A 17,086-nucleotide genomic window follows, 5' to 3' on the forward strand; every position below is an offset into this window, starting at 1 on the left:
AACAATAAAACAATGGTTGACTTGAACAAATGATAGTTATGTTTCATGCACAATAAGAAGTCAGAAGGCAGGCAGTCCCAGGCCACCCAGGAGCAGAAGGCTGTTTGCCTTCCGTCAGTCCATTCTGCTCTCCACAGAACACTGGTTTGCTGCCTCATGGGGGCAAGATGGCCGTCGCAGCTCCATCCACCCTTGTGGGGAAGAGGTGCAGTAGCCGTCCTATTTTCCCCCTTTGTAAAGAAAGCAAGAGCTTTCCCAGACCCCCACCTCAGTATGCAAACACAGCAGACACCTGCTTTTGTCTTTTTGGCCTGGACTAAGTGCCCTGGCTGTCCACAGCTGTAAGGGACACTTGGAAAATGACCAGTAGCTTTTTAGATTCAGTGGTACAACTGGCAAGGAAGAAGGCAAATGAGAATGGGCGTAGACCGACCATTGGATTGACCACAGCCCTTCCCGCCTCTCACATCGTTACTTAAAAAAATTCTCATTGGTACTCAGGTGCATAGGGCTTAGTTCATCCTAGTCATGTGCTTGCTTGTGGCACGTGAGTGGCAAAGTTCCTATTCTAGACTGACTGCCTTTCCGTCTCACAAGTATGTGCTGTTTCATGTACGTGCATCTCTTAACTTTTTAAATGAAACATAATACAGGTACACTAAAGTGCACAAGTCTTTGATAGGCAGTTCAAAGGATTTTTATGATTTATCCCCATGAAAGTACATTCAAATCAAGCTGTAGAACATTCCCAGCATCTCAGAAGCCTTTCTGTTTCTCCACCCTCTGTTAGTACTCCCTCCCAAAGGTAACCATTATTCTGATCTCTATCCCCATAGGTCAGTTTTGCCTGTTCTTGGATTTCATTGAAATGGACTCATACATTTGTATGTGCACTCATGGGCCTGACTTATTTGGCTCACCTGTGGGAGTCATCTGTGTCACTCTGTGTGGTTGTAGTTCATCTGCTTTCTCCCATACTTTGTCTCTCTTCAAAGACCTGTGATTAGTAGCATTGTGAGAACCAGAGTAGCACCGAGATGGAAGTTTCCTGTTTCCATTCATGGAGTGTCTTTTCCTCCTAGAAATCACCCCCTCTGGTTTCTTGCAAAGCTTGCCTGTGCACTGCCCTCTCTGGCACCAAGCTGCTGTCAAAGGAATCTCTTGGGGACTTGTATGTTGGCTTTGAATGCTGTCAGCGTCAAATAATTTTCTTGAGCACTTCTTCACTTGGAGAGGATGGAAGAAGAGAGTTAGTGAGGGATGCTTTTGGGAAGGACATTTTTAGGCAAAGGAAAAAACAGCAACTGAAGGCGTTATTGGGAGCTGGCACCTGGAAGCCAGCCTTCTGAGCAGAGATTTATCATTCTTCTGTGTTCCTCCCCTTCGAGCAGTCTCAATTCGGGGCTCAAGGGCAAAAAAGACGCACAGCAGCTCTGCCTGTCTTGGGGCTGGGCAACCTAGTTTGAGTTTAGACTGACTCTTGAGAAGTCTTCCTTCCCCAGACAGTGGGTGATGGGCTTTCCTTATCAAAGCTAGTGTGGCTTTCTTACGAAAACATTGCACTGCAGGGCTAACTTGAGGGTGGTAAAAAAAGCTGATTCTTTTCAGGAGAGTCTTAAATGAAGATGAAATGGATTAGTTATTCTTACAAGTGTGGGCATGTAGGTAAGTCAGGGATCAAGTAGAAAAATGAAAAGTATGCAGCTAGCTCTGATGGTCTTCATCAACATCTTTCCTTTAGGTATCTGCTGATTCTGCGCCTTGCGTCTGCTGGGATAATGCCCCAGAATATTCATCTAAGACTTAAGCAGGGATCCTGTGTGCTAAAATGGAATATTTTATTAAGTTTATTAGGTAATTTCTGTATCCCTGACCCTTGCTAGGGACTTGGCAATTTATTATATCAGTTATTTTCCACAGGGTCTGGAAAGGTGGCCAGGATTATTCCCATTTTGCAAGCGAGTAAATGAGTTAGAGACTTTAAGTAACCTGCTAGTAAGTAACAGGTGGAGTAAGAAGTAAGGCTGATAGTCTGAACTAGGTCTCATATTCCAGAGGCTATGCAGCTTCTGCACCGCCACGCTACCTTTTAAAATAACCCCTTGCCTTTCTAACACACCAGCCGTCTCATGGTTCCTTGACTTCCCTCGCCTCAACACAGTGCTCCTCAGTGTTGATCCAGTGAGTGGCTGGTTTTAGAACAGCTGAAAGCTGCACATACCTCCTCACCTGTTTTTATTTTAGCTAGCTGTTGAAGCTACACTGTAACACTGCACAAATCTTTACTAGATGGCTCAAAGGATCTGTTATATTTTATTTAAAATATTTAAAACTTTAAGTAAAGTTTAAATTTTGTAAAATATGTGAAACCATACAGCATAGTAGAAAAGACTTTCATGGATAATAAGGAGTCACTGGTTTTCGTCCTAATGTCACTAGAAATCAAAACAAGGCATAAGGCTGGGCATGGTGGCTCATACCTATAATCCCAACACTTTGGGAGGCTGAGGCAGGTGGATCGCTTGAGCTCAGGAGTTCGAGACCAGCCTGGCCAACATGGCGAAACCCCATCTCTAGAAAAAATACAAAAATTAGCAGAGTATGGTGGAAGGCTCCTGTAATTCTAGCTACTTGAGAGGCTGAGGAAGGAGGATAATTTGAGCTCAGGAGGCAGAGGTTGCAGTGAGCCAAGATTGCACCATTGCACTCCAACCTGGGTGAAGGGAGTGAAACCCTTACTCAAGGGAAAAAAAAAAAAATGGCGTAAGACATTGAGTGGACCATGTCTGTCCAATCTTTTGGCTTCCCTGGGCCACACTGGAAGAAGAAGAATTGTGTTGGGCCATATATAAAATACACTAACGATAGCTGATAAGCTGAGAAACATTGCCAAAAAAATCTCATAATGTTTTAAGAAGTTTACAAATTTGTGTTGGGCCACATTCAAAGCCGTCTTGGGCTACGTGTGGCCCACAGGCTGCGGGTTGGACAAACTTAGTGTAGACCTAATGTCTGTGTGCCTCAGTTTACCTCATGTGAAATGAGGAAGTTGAAGTATGTGATTATTGATGTCCCCACCTGTTCCAAAAACATGAGCTTCTTTGACCTTTCTGATTTTGTTTTTGTGATTCTAATATGGTTGGAAAGTACAAATATTAAAAGAGACTTAATTGCTCAATGTAAATCCAGAGAAGTAGATACCATTGGGGCTTTCAGAATTTCTTGAAATACATGCAAGTTCTTTACTTTTCCAAGTAAAGCTGCATTTTCCATTGCATTTCCGAGTCCGTCATCAAAAAAGAGTATATGTTCTTAGATAATTCATAGTGGAGCTTGGATCCCTTGAGGGTCTGGTAGGCTTTAATTTTGGATAAATTGATGTAAAATATTTGCCAGTAGCCAACTTCACATTTCCAACCCAAATGTAAATCCCTCCTTATTCAGTAGATGAGCATGTAATACAAACTGTTCTAAATTATACGTGGTACTATTGAATAGACTCAGGATGATATTGAGCAACTTTGAAAATAAGAAAGAAAATGCTATTATGGCCTAATTACTTAAGAATGTGCTATATTTAAAAAAATGGTTACTGAATCATTTTAGACCCAGTAAAGACAAAACTGGCCACACAAGTAACTCAGGAGCATCTGTTATCAAGCAAGGACTCAATCCGGAGAAGATCTTCATGCAAGTCCATTATTTAAAGGTAAGCGCATCTCAGTGGCAGAAGCCAGTTACTGTGGTGCAGCGTTTTTTAGGCTCTACAATTAAAGAATACTAAAAAGTAACATGACTGAGGCAAAAATATTATAATGACATCTGACTGGCCAGATAATCTGAGTGTTCAGTAATTAAAGCACTTCATACCCAAAAAAGGATACCATGTTAGGAAAGACTGAATGAAAGAAAGCTGAAATATTCCCAGCCCTGTACCTCTGTTCTCCCCGCTTGAGGACCAGAACTCTCACACGGCTGTCAGGTTCCTACCAAAAGACATGGGTGAGAAGAAATCTGTTCCATTGTAAAGGCCTTTATTGGTAGCTGGAGCAGGGAAGAGCTGGGTCTCTCTTCATCTGCGATGGCCATCCAGGCTTCAGGTGAACCAAGTCTAAACAGCAATGATGATGGCGTTAACAAAGGAGCTGAGAAGTAATTAATTTCCGTGCCAAGCCTTCCTTGTGAAAATGTAAAGGGCAGCCGGGGATGGGGTAGGACAGCACCTTCTGATGTGCCAGTGCACTGTGGGTTAGTTTGGGATGACTAAGCATTTTTTGATGAACTCATGGCAGGCCTCTTTCTCTCTCTCTTTTTTCTTTCTTCCAGGGCTACTTCCTTCTTCGGTTTCTTGCCAAAAGATTTGGAGACGAAACCTATTTTTCGTTTTTAAGAAAATTTGTGCACACATTTCACGGACAGCTGATTCTTTCCCAGGTAATTTACGGGTCCTCATGAGTCCATGAGATACGATTGGAGGGGGTATGGCACGTGAAGATTAGATTATGTCAGTATTAGAGAGTAGGGAAAAGATTTCCCACTTAATGCAGTGGGAAAAATAGGAAGTTAATGAAATAGACACAGAGAAAGCGTTGCTTCAGGGAGGGGGATCTCTCTGTAGTTCTGAGATAAACGGTAACCCGAAGCTGTCTCATACACAGTAATGTGGATAGTTTAAGTGACCTTAAAAACAAAAATAAAACAGTCCTGCTGTTCCCTTTCCCTGGACTTATCTTTGCAAGATTGCCTCCTTCTTACCTTCTGGTCTTAGTTTGAATGCCACAGCCTCCAAGTCACCTGGCTAAACAGATGTGCATCCAGGCCAACATGTCCCACCCCTTTGCCCTTTCCATTGCCTTGCCATTGTCTGTAATTACGTTTTCATTATGGGACTATTTGTTTCTTTTCTCTCTCCTTCACTCTATGTATATGCCCAACAAGGCCAGACTATACTGTTTTACCAGTGCTTAGCACATGATTGGCACACAGTAGGTACTCCATAAATATTTGATCAATAGATTAATAACAAGATACACTGAAATATGCAGACAGCCTGGCCACAAAACTATCAGAGACCCTGTCAGCTCGTACGGGTATGGGCCAAGCAGTACACAGCAAGGAAGTTAATGAAGAGTGGGAGGCCCTGAAAATGACACTCATAACTGATAGAAAATAGGTGATGCATCCTTAGCATAGATTGGACTAAGAGATCTTTTCCCTACTTGAAATTGTGCTCATATACAGCTATGAGTCACATTATCTACAATGTTAGATGTAAAGGATGTGCACGTGTAATTTGAACAGAGATGGAAGAATAACATGAGCGTAACAAGACCGGATGTCTGTTCCTCTGTGTTCTTTTTATTTTTGTATTGGGTGTGGGGAAAATCCTTCCTAAGCATATATTTGGAAAGGCAATTTGAAAACTGGTTCAGAAGTCTTACAGGCTTGGTTGACTGATTGGTCCAAATTCCTACTGCTTGAACCACTTCTCACCAAGAGTCTGCAGCAGTGTTAAATAAGTGCATCGTATTTATGATGACTTTGGAGGTTCTGATTATCACTTCCTGTGGAACTCTTACTGCTCTCTTAACCAAACTGTTTAGTTTTTCATTTGCTTCTCTCTCTCTCTTTTTTTTTTTTTTTTTTTGAGACAGATTCTCATTCTGTCACCTATGCTGGAGTGCAATGGTGCAATCTCGGCCCACTGCGACCTCCACCTCCTGGGTTCAAGTGATTCTCCCACCTCAGCCTCCCGAGTAGCTGGGATTACAGGCATGTGCCACCACACCCTGCTAATTTTTGTATTTTTAGTAGAGATGGGGTTTTACTATGTTGGCCAGGCTGGTCTCAAACTCCTGACCTCAGGTGAACTGCCCACCTTGGCACCCCAAAATCCTGGGATTACAGGTGTGAGCCACCATGGCTGGCCTGTTTATCTCTTTTGAATGATTACATTGTTGTTTTTTCAGAGCAACTTCATTGAGATAAAATTCATATACCATCAAGTTAACCCTTTGAACATCTACAAGTCGGGGGTTTTTGGTATATTCACGAGGTTTTTCAACCATCATCATTATCTAATTTTAGTACATAGTCACCAAACCCAGAAGAAATCATTAGCAGTCATTTCCCCATTTTTCCTGCCAGCCCTACCTAACCACCAATCTGCTTTCTGTCTCTGTGGATTTGCCTATTCTGGACATTTCATGTAAAAGAATCATATGCTGGCCAGGCGCAGTGGCTCATGCCTGTAATCCCAGCACTTTGGGAGGCCGAAGTGGGTGGATCACAAAGTCAGGAGATCGAGATCATCCTGGCTAACATGGTGAAATCTCGTCTTTACTAAAAATACAAAAAAATTAGCCAGGCATGGTAGCAGGCGCCTGTAGCCCCAGCTACTTGGGAGGCTGAGGCAGGAGAATCACTGGAACTCGGGAGCTGGAGGTTGCAGTGAGCTGAGATTGCACCAGTGCATTCTAGCCTGAGCAGCAGAGCTTTCTTTTTTTTGTTGTTTGAGACAGAGCCTCACCCTGTCACCCCAGCTGGAGTGCAGTGGCATGATCTCGGCTCACTGCAATCTCTGCCTCCCAGATTCAGGTGATTCTCCTGCCTCAGCCTCCCGAGTAGCTGCGACTACAGGCATGCCCCACAATGCCTGGCTAATTGTTTTCATCTTTAGTAGAGACAGGGTTTCACCATGTTGGCCACGCTGGTCTCGAATCTGCCCAACTTGGCCTCCCAATGCATCTGGCTTTCTTAACACAATGTTTTCAGGGTTCCTGTAACATGTATCAGTACTTTATTCCCTTTTTATTTTCATTTTTATTTAATCGTGATAAAATAAACATAAAACTCTACCATTTTAGCCATTTTTAAGTTCACAGTTCAGTGGCATTAAGCACATTCACATTTTTGTGCAATCATTACCACCATCCGTCTCTCGCACTGTTGGTATTTCATCATGATAACCCTCCATTCCTTCCTCCCTCAGCCCCAGCAACCACCATTCCACTTTCCATCTCTATGAATTTGACTCCTCTAGGTACCTCATGTAAGGGGACCCACATAGTCCTTTTGTATGTGGCTTACTTTACTTAGCATAATGTCTTCAGAGGTCAACCCTGTAGCAGCGTGTCCCAGAATTTCCTCCTGTCTTAAGGCTGAATCTCCGTTGTGTGTATATACCACATTTTGTTTACCCATTAATTCTTTCCTGAACATTTGCATTTTTTCCATCTTTTGGCTGTTGTGAATAATGCTACTATGAACGTTAGTGTGTAAAATATCTGTTCAAGTCCCTGCTTTCAGTTATTTTCAGTATATACCCAGAAGTGGAATTGCTGGGTTATACAATAATTCTATGTTTAGCTTTTTGAAGAATTGCCATACTATTTCCACATTGACTGCGACATTTTACATTCCCGCCAGAAGTGCACAAGGGTTCCAGTTTCTTCACACACTTGCCAACACTTAATGCCCTCTGGATTTTTTTATTATATGGTTTTGATGTGCATTTCTGTAATGGCTGATGATGTTGAGCATTTTTATGTGCTTATGGGCCATTTCTTCTTTAGAGAAATATTTTTTCAGATTATTTGCCCATTTAAAAATTTTGGTTATTTGTCTTTTATTATTGAGTTTTAAGGGTTCTTTATATATTTTGAATATAAGTCCCTTATCAGATACATGATTTCCAAATATTTTGTTTTATGTTTTGTGTTTTTACTGTCTTGATGGTGTCCTTTATAGCACAAAAGTTTTTAATTTTGATAAAGTCCAGTGTATCCATTTTCTCTTTGGTTTATTGTGCTACAAGTGTTATAACCGTTACTTAGTTAAAGGTCACAAAGATTCACTCTTACGGGTTTTTCCTAAGAGTTTTATCGCATTACCTCTTATATTTAGTCCTTTGATCTGCTTTGAATTAATTTCTATATATGTTGTGAGGATGACAATGCAACTTCATTTTTTTTTTTTTTTGCATATGAATATCCACTTGTCCCATAAACCATTTGTTAAAAAGACTATTCTTTCCCTCCGTTGAATTGTCTTGGTACCCTTGCCAAAATCAGTTGACCATTAATGTAAGCATTTACTTCTGGACTGTCAATTCAATTCCATTAGTCATTATTTCTATTCTTGTGCTAGTATCATATTGTCTTGATTACTGTAGCTTTGTATTAAGTTTGGAAATTATTGTTTTTCCAACTGGCGTGTACTCTATAAAAAATTGTAAGCAATGCAGAAAAGTTCAAAGAATGTGAAACATTACTCAAAATCCCACCACCCAGAAATACCTATAATTAATCTTATGTGAATAACATTCCAGAAATCATACTATTTATCTTTGTGTCTGTATGTTATATATGATGTACATACATGTATCTGTGTATGTATATGTGGTAAATGCGTGTGTACAGGCATAGATGTCACTGGGCAGAAATAATTTTATAAAAATAGGATTATATGTGCGTTTTAATGAAATGTTTTAAATTTTCTTTTACTTGAATTTAATGAGTGAAAAGGCAACTAAAGTGGAGATAACTTCCCAAACTTAAGATAAATGTAAGAAAGTTCATTTTCTAAAACAATCTTCTATGGTTAAGAAACATTATTATAAAATAATTAAGAGGTTCAAATTATTTTTTCCCTTTTCCTATATATTTTATTTTTAGAAAACAACAGTTTATTCACTACTGTAAAAGATGAGGAGTTGGCCGGGCATGGTAGCACATGCCTGTAATCCCAGCACTTTGGGAGGCCAAGGCAGGTGGATTGCAAGGTCAGGAGTTCGGGATCAGCCTGGCCAACATGGCAAAACCCATCTCTACTAAAAATACAAAAAGTAGCTGGGTGTGGTGGTGCACACCTGTAATCTTAGCTACTCAGGAGGCTGAGTCAGGAGAATAGTTTGAACCCAGGAGGCGGAGGTTGCAGTGAGCTGAGATCGCGCCACTGCACTCCAGCCTGGGACAGAGTAAGACTTAGTCTCAAAAATGAAACAAAACAAAAAAAAAGATGAGGAATTAAATGGTTGTGTACTTTAACTACTTTCCCCTTAATTCTACATTTTTCTTAATTATTATTCTTATATATTAAGGTATATTTCATTTACAAAATGTACTATAATTTTCGCAGTTGTGTAAACTTGGATTGTTAGAAGGTGTCACTTTTTACCACCAGTTATTTTACCTTTTTTTTTTTAAATGACTATTTTATTTTGATTCAGCTCTTTGCTGGCTGAATTTCATTATCAAATTTGTGTTCAAGTTGCAGACTCACGCTCTATGATTTCTGAGTTCTAACTGATTAAGAATGCTTGCCTGTTGTCTTTATATTTGAATTATAAACTGACTGGATGTAATATTCTTGGGTCACGTTTTGATGCCCTTACAACGTTTAGATGTCGCTCAGCTGCTTTCTGGCATTAAATCCTGCTGTGGAAACTTTTGTGGTCATCCTATTTCTCCCCCTTTATAGTACTTAGATGACAGAAGAATTCTTTCCTTATCTTTCAGGTCTAGTAATTTAATCAGAAAATGGCTTGGTGTCTGTGGTTTCATACCATTAGTCCTAGATTCTATTCTTCCTTCTTTAAATGAATATGTCTTAATTGTATGTTTGAATTCATTTTCCCTCCTTGCAGGGTTCTGGATTTCAAGGTTACCAGTTGTCCTTGTCTTCTATATCTGTTATTTTCCAATTGCATTTATCTTTTTCTTCTTCATGACCTGTGGTAATCCCAAGCAACCCCTTTACTATTAATGTTGTTTTCTTTAATGTCTGCTCTTTTCCTTGCTATTTCTATTTTATTAGTGCTCCTCTACTGGTCCTTAATTTATTTTCTTTGCCGTGAAGTCTCTATGTTCATCTCATTTTGTTGTCTTGTCAACTTATCTTTGAGCTTTCATCTTACGGAATTTATGGTCTTATTTTTTCTGTAGTTGTTAATTTATTTTATAGTGCAAAGTGTTCACGGAGCATTTTCTTCTACTCCTTGGATTATGTTTTCTTCAGGGTGGGATTCTTTGTCTTTTAGGTGTTATGCTGCTTTCTCTTTTTATGTGAGTTGTTACTGTGTTAGTTTGCATGGTTGCCATACGTTTCTTCTTGCTCATTCTCAGCATGGGTAGCACTCTCCTGACCTTTCATTTGTTCTCATATGTATTGGAACATTATCTTTGATTCCTTTTCCAACTTACCCTATGCCCGTTTTTCTTTCCCTCTGAGCTACAGTTTGAAATTTGGATGTTACGTACGGAGGGGAGGAGGAGAAAAGCTCCACTGGAGCTGTATACAGCCTTTGTTGGGAACATTTGGCTGTACTGCTCTTGAAAACTTGTTAAATGTCCCCTGCCAAGATTCCTGTGACCTAATATGGGTGGAGCTTTTTCCCACTGCAGGTATCCTCTCAATTAATATTGTTCCTCTAATTTAGGGTAGAGCCCTAGAGCATCAACAGTTCATCGAAGAGTTGTTTATTTCCCAAGTTTTGCTCATCTCTTGCCAGCATACACTTCCAGCCCCTCCACAGGAAGAAAAGAAGAAAGATAAAGATATTCCTGGCCGGGCGCGGTGGCTCAAGCCTGTAATCCCAGCACTTTGGGAGGCCGAGGCGGGTGGATCACGAGGTCAAGAGATCGAGACCATCCTGGTCAACATGGTGAAACCCCGTCTCTACTAAAACTACAAAAAATTAGCTGGGCATGGTGGCACGTGCCTGTAATCCCAGCTACTCAGGAGGCTGAGGCGGGAGAATTGCCTGAACCCAGGAGACGGAGGTTGTGGTGAGCCAAGATTGTGCCATTGCACTCCAGCCTGGGTAACAAGAGTGAAACTCCATCTCAAAAAAAAAAAAAGATATTCCTGCTTTTTCCCAAATGTGTGGATATTTGCGAGAATTTGCAGGGTTTGGGTAGTTCCCAGTATTAGCACTGCTAAGCATGAGGCTGGGGGTAGAAGCTGTGTTTGAATCTTAGATTTCTTTCTTAGTTGTGCCTTTTTGAAGTTTATGCCATGAGGCTGTCCTTGTTTGAATGCTACTGGTCAAGTTTTTATTGCTTTTGAAAAAAGGTTTGTGTTTTTATTTAAATTGCTACTTAGTTATTGATGATGAAGGTCTGTGATCCAATTTCTTTACTCAGAAGTCCCTATAGTTCTTCCCTTTCCAATTTACTTCTTAATCCTTTTCCTTCCAAACACCCTCCCGGTCCAGCGTTTCAATATTATCATCTTTCTAGCCGCCACTAAAAGCCCTCTCTTGAGTGTAACAATGACTTCTTCTTGACAATTTCATTTCCTCTCAGTTCTTACCCTGACAATCCTGTCCTTCCTTCCATATTTTGTTTTGCCTCCACTACCTCCCTCCCCTTCCTTATGAACATGATAATTATTAATAAAATATTTGACAAAACTGGCTAGCCCCATGTCATAGTCAAGCCGGTGTCAGTTTAGCCAGTAGAATCTGCATGTACCTGCTTTCTGCTGAGTACTGTCACCAGGACTGAAAAATAGTTACCAAATTAGCCATGTGCCAAAATCGGTGTTAGTTTTTAAGAAATGTGTAGTGCTTCATTTAGTGTTATTGGGTGTTAATCAAAACAGGCTATATAGGATGGACCTGATTGGCATATCGATTATTAGGAGAGTAGAAAATCAAAAAAAATCCTCAAGGAGCGTATCTTCTGACTGGAGCGTGGCCTTGTAACCATTGCCAAGGATCCAGATAGAATTTCATCCCAGCCCCTTCATAAAACAATAGATTTCTGGGGTGGGGGTGGGCTTTGGTTTTAATTTGTTTTTGGGCATACTGCAGAGGTGACAAACTGGGACCCCTACTATTTGCTGCTAGCTAACTTTGTCAAATGACCCTAGAATCAGCTGTGAAAAAAAAGTCCTCCTTGTCCAAATTAGATTTGTAAGTTGCTTTCACAAAACTGCTAACACACTGAAGGAAAGAAAGAAGACAGATGAAAGAATTCAAAAGAGGTGGTGCAGGAAGGAATAATCATTTTTCTTTCTTTTTCCTTCTGCTGTAGAAAGTGGAAACAGCTTCAGTCATAAGTACACCCTAGAGGTATATGCCAATTTATGAAAAGAACCAGGAAAACTAGTGTTTCACTGTTAAAGATGGAATCTATGACAGGAGTAAGAAGGGCCAGTGGGTTCATTCCATTGAAAGATGGTGCAGAGACTGCTTGGATGAGACCAGCTGCCTTGAATGAGATGGAGCAGAGAACTGAAGAATATCAAATGCCACAGAAAGACATTCCCATAGCCTGTGGGAATGCAGGCCCCATGTCTTAGAGATGCCCAAGGTGTTAGGTTTTTGGGATCCTCTGGGCCTGTCATCCCCAGCACCACTGACAGCTTCAGCTCACTGCTGTTGCCTGCAGGCTTGAGCTCTGAGGGAGGAAGAGGCAGATGCTCCAGGATGGCAACTTGCTGGAAGGCAGGACAGCTATCTTCCTTCAAAATGAAGCAGGGTTCCCAGGGCCTCCTGTGCTTACCTGGACTCACACCCAATTCTGGATACTTGTGCTCTGCAATCCTGTGCAGAAGGATCCAGTTATAATTGGAAAATGTAAAAGGGCAGAATTAAGGTTAACTCTGAATTTCCTGCTTCTCATGCAATTAAATTCCCCCTATTGCCATTGAGTTAATGTAATTTTCCCCCACATCATTGAGCATGAATTACCAGGCAAATATAGGATAAATTAGTATGGGCTACAAGGAGATAATGAAGTAAAATTAGTAAAAAGTTATCATTACGAGTACTTGGATTTTTAAGAATCAAAAATCCTATCAAGCAGCCAGTGAGAAATTAATCTACAAAGTTATCTGTTAAGATATTAAATTTAGGCCAGGCACAGTGGCTCACACCTGTAATCCCAGCACCTTGGGAGGCTGAGGCGGGTGGATCACGAGGTCAGGAGTTCAGGACCAGCCTGGCCAAGATGGTGAAACCCTGTTTCTACTAAAAATACAAAAATTAGCCAGGCGTGGTGGCGGCGGCCTGTAATCTCAGCTACTGGGGAGGCTGAGGCAGATAATTGCTTGAACCCAGGAGGCGGAGGTTGTAGTGAGCCGAGATGGCACCACTGCACTCCAGCCTAGGTGGCAGAGCCAGACTCCATTCCCCCCCCAAAAAGATAATACATTTATAAAATAATATATTAATATATTAGATTGTGATAAATGTCTGTCAACTTTTTTGCAAAATAATTTTTGAATAATAAAAATGATGACTCTAAGAACCTCAAGCAAAAATAATTGTTTGTGTTCTAAATATTCCTCTTGTTTCCTTTGTTATTTTTCTCCATATATCCACTGCAGGGGCAAAGAACAACTCCAGTTGTTGAACAACTGGAGTTGTTCTTTGCATGGTCCATTTTTTTAAGCAATAGTTTTTATTACTGTTTGTATTGTTAGCTCACATGAAACAGCAATAAACAAAGTCTCAGAAGGAGAAGAGAAGTTTCAAGAAATAAATATTTCATTAATGCTCTTAATAGGGAGACTTTGTCTCTGGAAGAAATGGACTGTGACCACCCATAAACACGGAGAAATGGGACAGCCGGCTTCACTAGCATAGTGATAGCTGTGTTTCTGTGTGATGATAGAAGAATGCCTCATCATACAAATGGTTTGCAGATTTCTGTTCCTCCGTAATTCTATCTGTTCTGTAATGCAAAGATCTGTGCTACTGCCTCCATGTCGCAGTTAAGTGGGTCTCATCAGAGTCTCGTGTGGAGTCTGTATTTGCATGCTTGGTTCTGTGGGGAGGGCTTCGGTCTGGAGTAACTCTTGTCTGATCATGTCTGGGCTTACACTTTAAAGGACCCATTTTAAAAGATTGTTTTTTATTTTATTAAAAGAAAAACTTCAAACATAGATCTATTTGTTACTCAATATCATCAAGTTCCAAGAAAGTTAAATATTGTTCTTGTTTCATATTCTATATTTATACAAAGTATATCTTATTAAATCTTAAGACGAGGAAAGGTTGACGCTAGGGTTACCCACTTAAAAAATAAAAATACAGAGCAGAAAAATCAGTAAAATTCAAATTTCAGTTAAATAGCAAAAAAATTTTTAATGTAATTATGCCCCCAGTTTTACTGGGCACCTATTCTTTTTTTTTTGAGACAGAGTTGTTGCCCAAGCTGGAGTGCAGTGGCGTGATCTCGGCACACTGCAACCTCTGCCTCCCAGGTTCAAGCGATTCTCCTGCCTCAGCCTCCCAAGTAGCTGGTATTACAGGCGTGTGGCACCACGCTGGCTAATTTTGTATTTTTAGTAGAGGTGGGGTTTCTCCATGTTGGTCAGGTGGGTCTTGAACTCCCCACCTCAGGTGGTCCACCTGCCTCTGTCTCCCAAAGTGCTAGGATTACAGGCATGAGCCGCTGCCCCCAGCCTGGGCATCTATTCTTATCTGACAGCCCCAGTTAAGAACAAATCAAGATTCCAGAGTTAAATGGACTGGAAAAGGGGGTCATAATACTCAAAGTACAAATTAAATCTAAATGAACATTCATACTTGAATTTTTTTAGGTCTTTATGTGGCTTTCCTTTTTTTTCTCTCTCTTTTTTTTTTAATTTAAAATTTTTTTTATTTTTCCACAAAGGTTCCACTTTCTAAGGGTTTAGAAATATCTTTTAGAGATATTTACTAAAACTTTTATTGATGAAATTATGTAATGTTTGGGACTTGCTTCTAAATAATACAAGAAGTGGGAAGGTAGATAGGACAGGACGGGCTGTGCATTGATGGGTACGTGAAGGCTTTGTCGACTTTTGATCGTACTTCATATTTTCCATAGTGAAGGAAAATAAGATGTGTGTGTATGTGTGTGTAAGCCATGCCTTTAGGTTAAAAAAAACTTATCATCTAAACATCTCAAATGTCCAGTGACCGAGGTCTTGTACAAAGGCATGAGAAGAGGCTGCAGATGGAGGCAGGGGCTTGTGAGCCGTGCTTGGACTTGTGGACATCTTTGCTCCTTGATGGTAGGCTTACCATCTTGGTATTTATCTTTATCATTTGGTAGAGCAATACAAGAGAGTTGCAGTTAGTTACTCGCCTCTAGGAGTACAGGAATCTCTAGGGAAAGTTCAGGAAGAACTCCCATGGGGGAGTAGAGAGGAATCATGCTTTACCCAACGGCCAGCCTTTTGAAAACGGCTGAACACAAAACAAAACAGACTGTTGGATTAGGTCAGAATAACAGACATTCCACTTTTTAATGTGTTCATGGTTTTTACGAAACAAATCTCTTTGAATGATTGGATTGAAACCCTGGGAAATTGATAAATTGAGTCTATAGCCTAATAAGTCAGCATAGGTCTAGTTTCCACAGCAGGTGAGCTGTCAGTAGCTGGAAGCACTCAGCCTCTTGCATGGCTCCCGGCAGAGTTATTCACTGATGGACATCTTTAATGGTTTGCTTTTTTTAATCCTAGGATTTCCTTCAAATGCTGCTGGAGAACATCCCAGAAGAAAAAAGGTAAGGACTAATTTAGAAATTAAGAGCCCAGTTTTACTTTTAATGTTAAAAATGACATTGCCATTGGTTGGCTTATCGCAGCCTAGAAGGCTCAGTCTTTCTGTCTTAATAGGGGCAGGGACCTAGTTCTGCCATTGGGAGTACAAAATCATCAGCCAAACTTTGGGCCAAGACCCAGTGGATATAGGAAGCCAGTGCACACGACTGAAGACCCCCAAAGTCAGGAGCCCTGAAAGTGGTATGGGAGGCAAGCCAAGCACAATCTGTGGCCTTAGCTGCTGTGGAAAGAATGGAGGAGAGGGAAGTTTGAAAAGTCAAAGTAGCTCCAGTTAAGGTGGCTTAATATAAGGAGATGCTGTTTAATTAAAGGCAAAAATGTAGTTCAGTAGTAACAGCTTGGGATGTAAAATCAGGCTCTCCTAGATTTTGAGCCCAGCCCTGCCACTTTTGTTTGTTTGTTGAGATGGAGTGTCACTCTGTCACCCAGGATGGACTGCAGTGGCACAATCTTGGCTTACTGCAAACTCCACCTCTCAGGCTTAGGTGATTCTCCTGCCTCAGCCTCCTGCATAGCTGGGACTACAGGTGCGCACCACGCCCAGCTAACTTTTGTATTTTTAGTAGAGTCAGGGTTTCGCTATGTTGTCCAGGCTGGTCTTAAACACCTCACCTCAGGTGACCCGCCCCCCTTGGCCTCCCAAAGTGCTGGGATTATAGGCATGTGCCACCACACCCCACTAATTTTTGTAGTTTTAGTAGAGTTCCCAGGCTGGTCTCAAGCTCCTGACCTCAAGAGATCTACCTGCCTTGGCCTCCCAAAGTGCTGGAATTGCCAGTTCTTAGCTATGACATTTGGAGCAAGTCACATAATCCCTCCAAATTTCAGTTTTTTAACCTATCTGGCAGGGTTTTAGAGAGGGTTAAAGGAGCCAGCATATGTTTTAAAAGTAGGTGTTCAGTTAATGACTGATGTAGCTATTATAATCATCTGTGTATCAGGCACTGATCCAGGATCCAGGATCTACATACAGTAATCATTTAACTCTTACTATAGCATAGTTCAGCATCGTCATGATAGTGATTATTATAAGCCAGCACTGAAGTTGACCACATGCAGACACTCATTTAATCCTCAAAACAACACCATTTGGTCCATGATGTTTTTATTCCTGTTATACTAACAAGAGGACCAAGATCTCACAGCTGTATGTGGTAGGGTTGGAATTTTAGCCCAAGTAGTCTGGCTCTAGAACCTATGCTCTTATCTACTATGTTACAGTTGAGGAAACTGAGGTGCCAAGATCCTTCAGCAAGCAAAACAGCATAGATGGAATTAGGCCCATCTGGATCTGGCCCGTGTTTTTTCAGTATACTGCTCAGCACCAGCTCACTGCCCTGGAAGGAAGGAGATTCTCATTTTTGGAGGCATCCAGTTTTAGACTGACTGACCACTGACAGGGTTTGCAGGGGAGTCTTAGGACCAATGTTTAGGGTTAAAATAGGTTCATTCCAACCCTCTCCTAACTTCCTATCTTGGCTTAGGTGTTGAAAAGTGAATACCCTGAAACATAATTTCTTTT

At 41.0% G+C, this 17,086-nt stretch overlaps 1 protein-coding gene across 19 annotated transcripts in view; it reads left to right on the plus strand.

Annotated features, from left to right (window-relative positions):
• The window catches only part of AOPEP (aminopeptidase O (putative)), a 377,149-nt gene that overhangs the window by 241,226 nt on the left and 118,837 nt on the right, over window positions 1-17,086 (plus strand). For 17 of the 19 annotated variants that reach the window (XR_004264993.1, XR_004264994.1, XR_004264996.1 and 14 more), the window contains 3 exons: window positions 3,607-3,709; window positions 4,327-4,434; window positions 15,463-15,506. Coding sequence is in view for 16 of the 19 variants with exons in the window: in XM_032266392.1 (XP_032122283.1) it covers window positions 3,607-3,709; window positions 4,327-4,434; window positions 15,463-15,506 (255 nt within the window). In the remaining 3 variants the exon portion in view is untranslated. Of the gene's footprint in view, window positions 1-3,606; window positions 3,710-4,326; window positions 4,435-9,646; window positions 10,402-15,462; window positions 15,507-17,086 lie in introns of those variants that run through there. The other 2 variants (XM_032266404.1, XM_032266403.1) reach the window with 2 other exon arrangements.

This window comes from Sapajus apella, unplaced genomic scaffold, assembly GCF_009761245.1.
Source record: "Sapajus apella isolate SASKATOON/1434 unplaced genomic scaffold, GSC_monkey_1.0 scaffold158, whole genome shotgun sequence".
Classification (NCBI taxonomy): domain Eukaryota; kingdom Metazoa; phylum Chordata; class Mammalia; order Primates; family Cebidae; genus Sapajus; species Sapajus apella.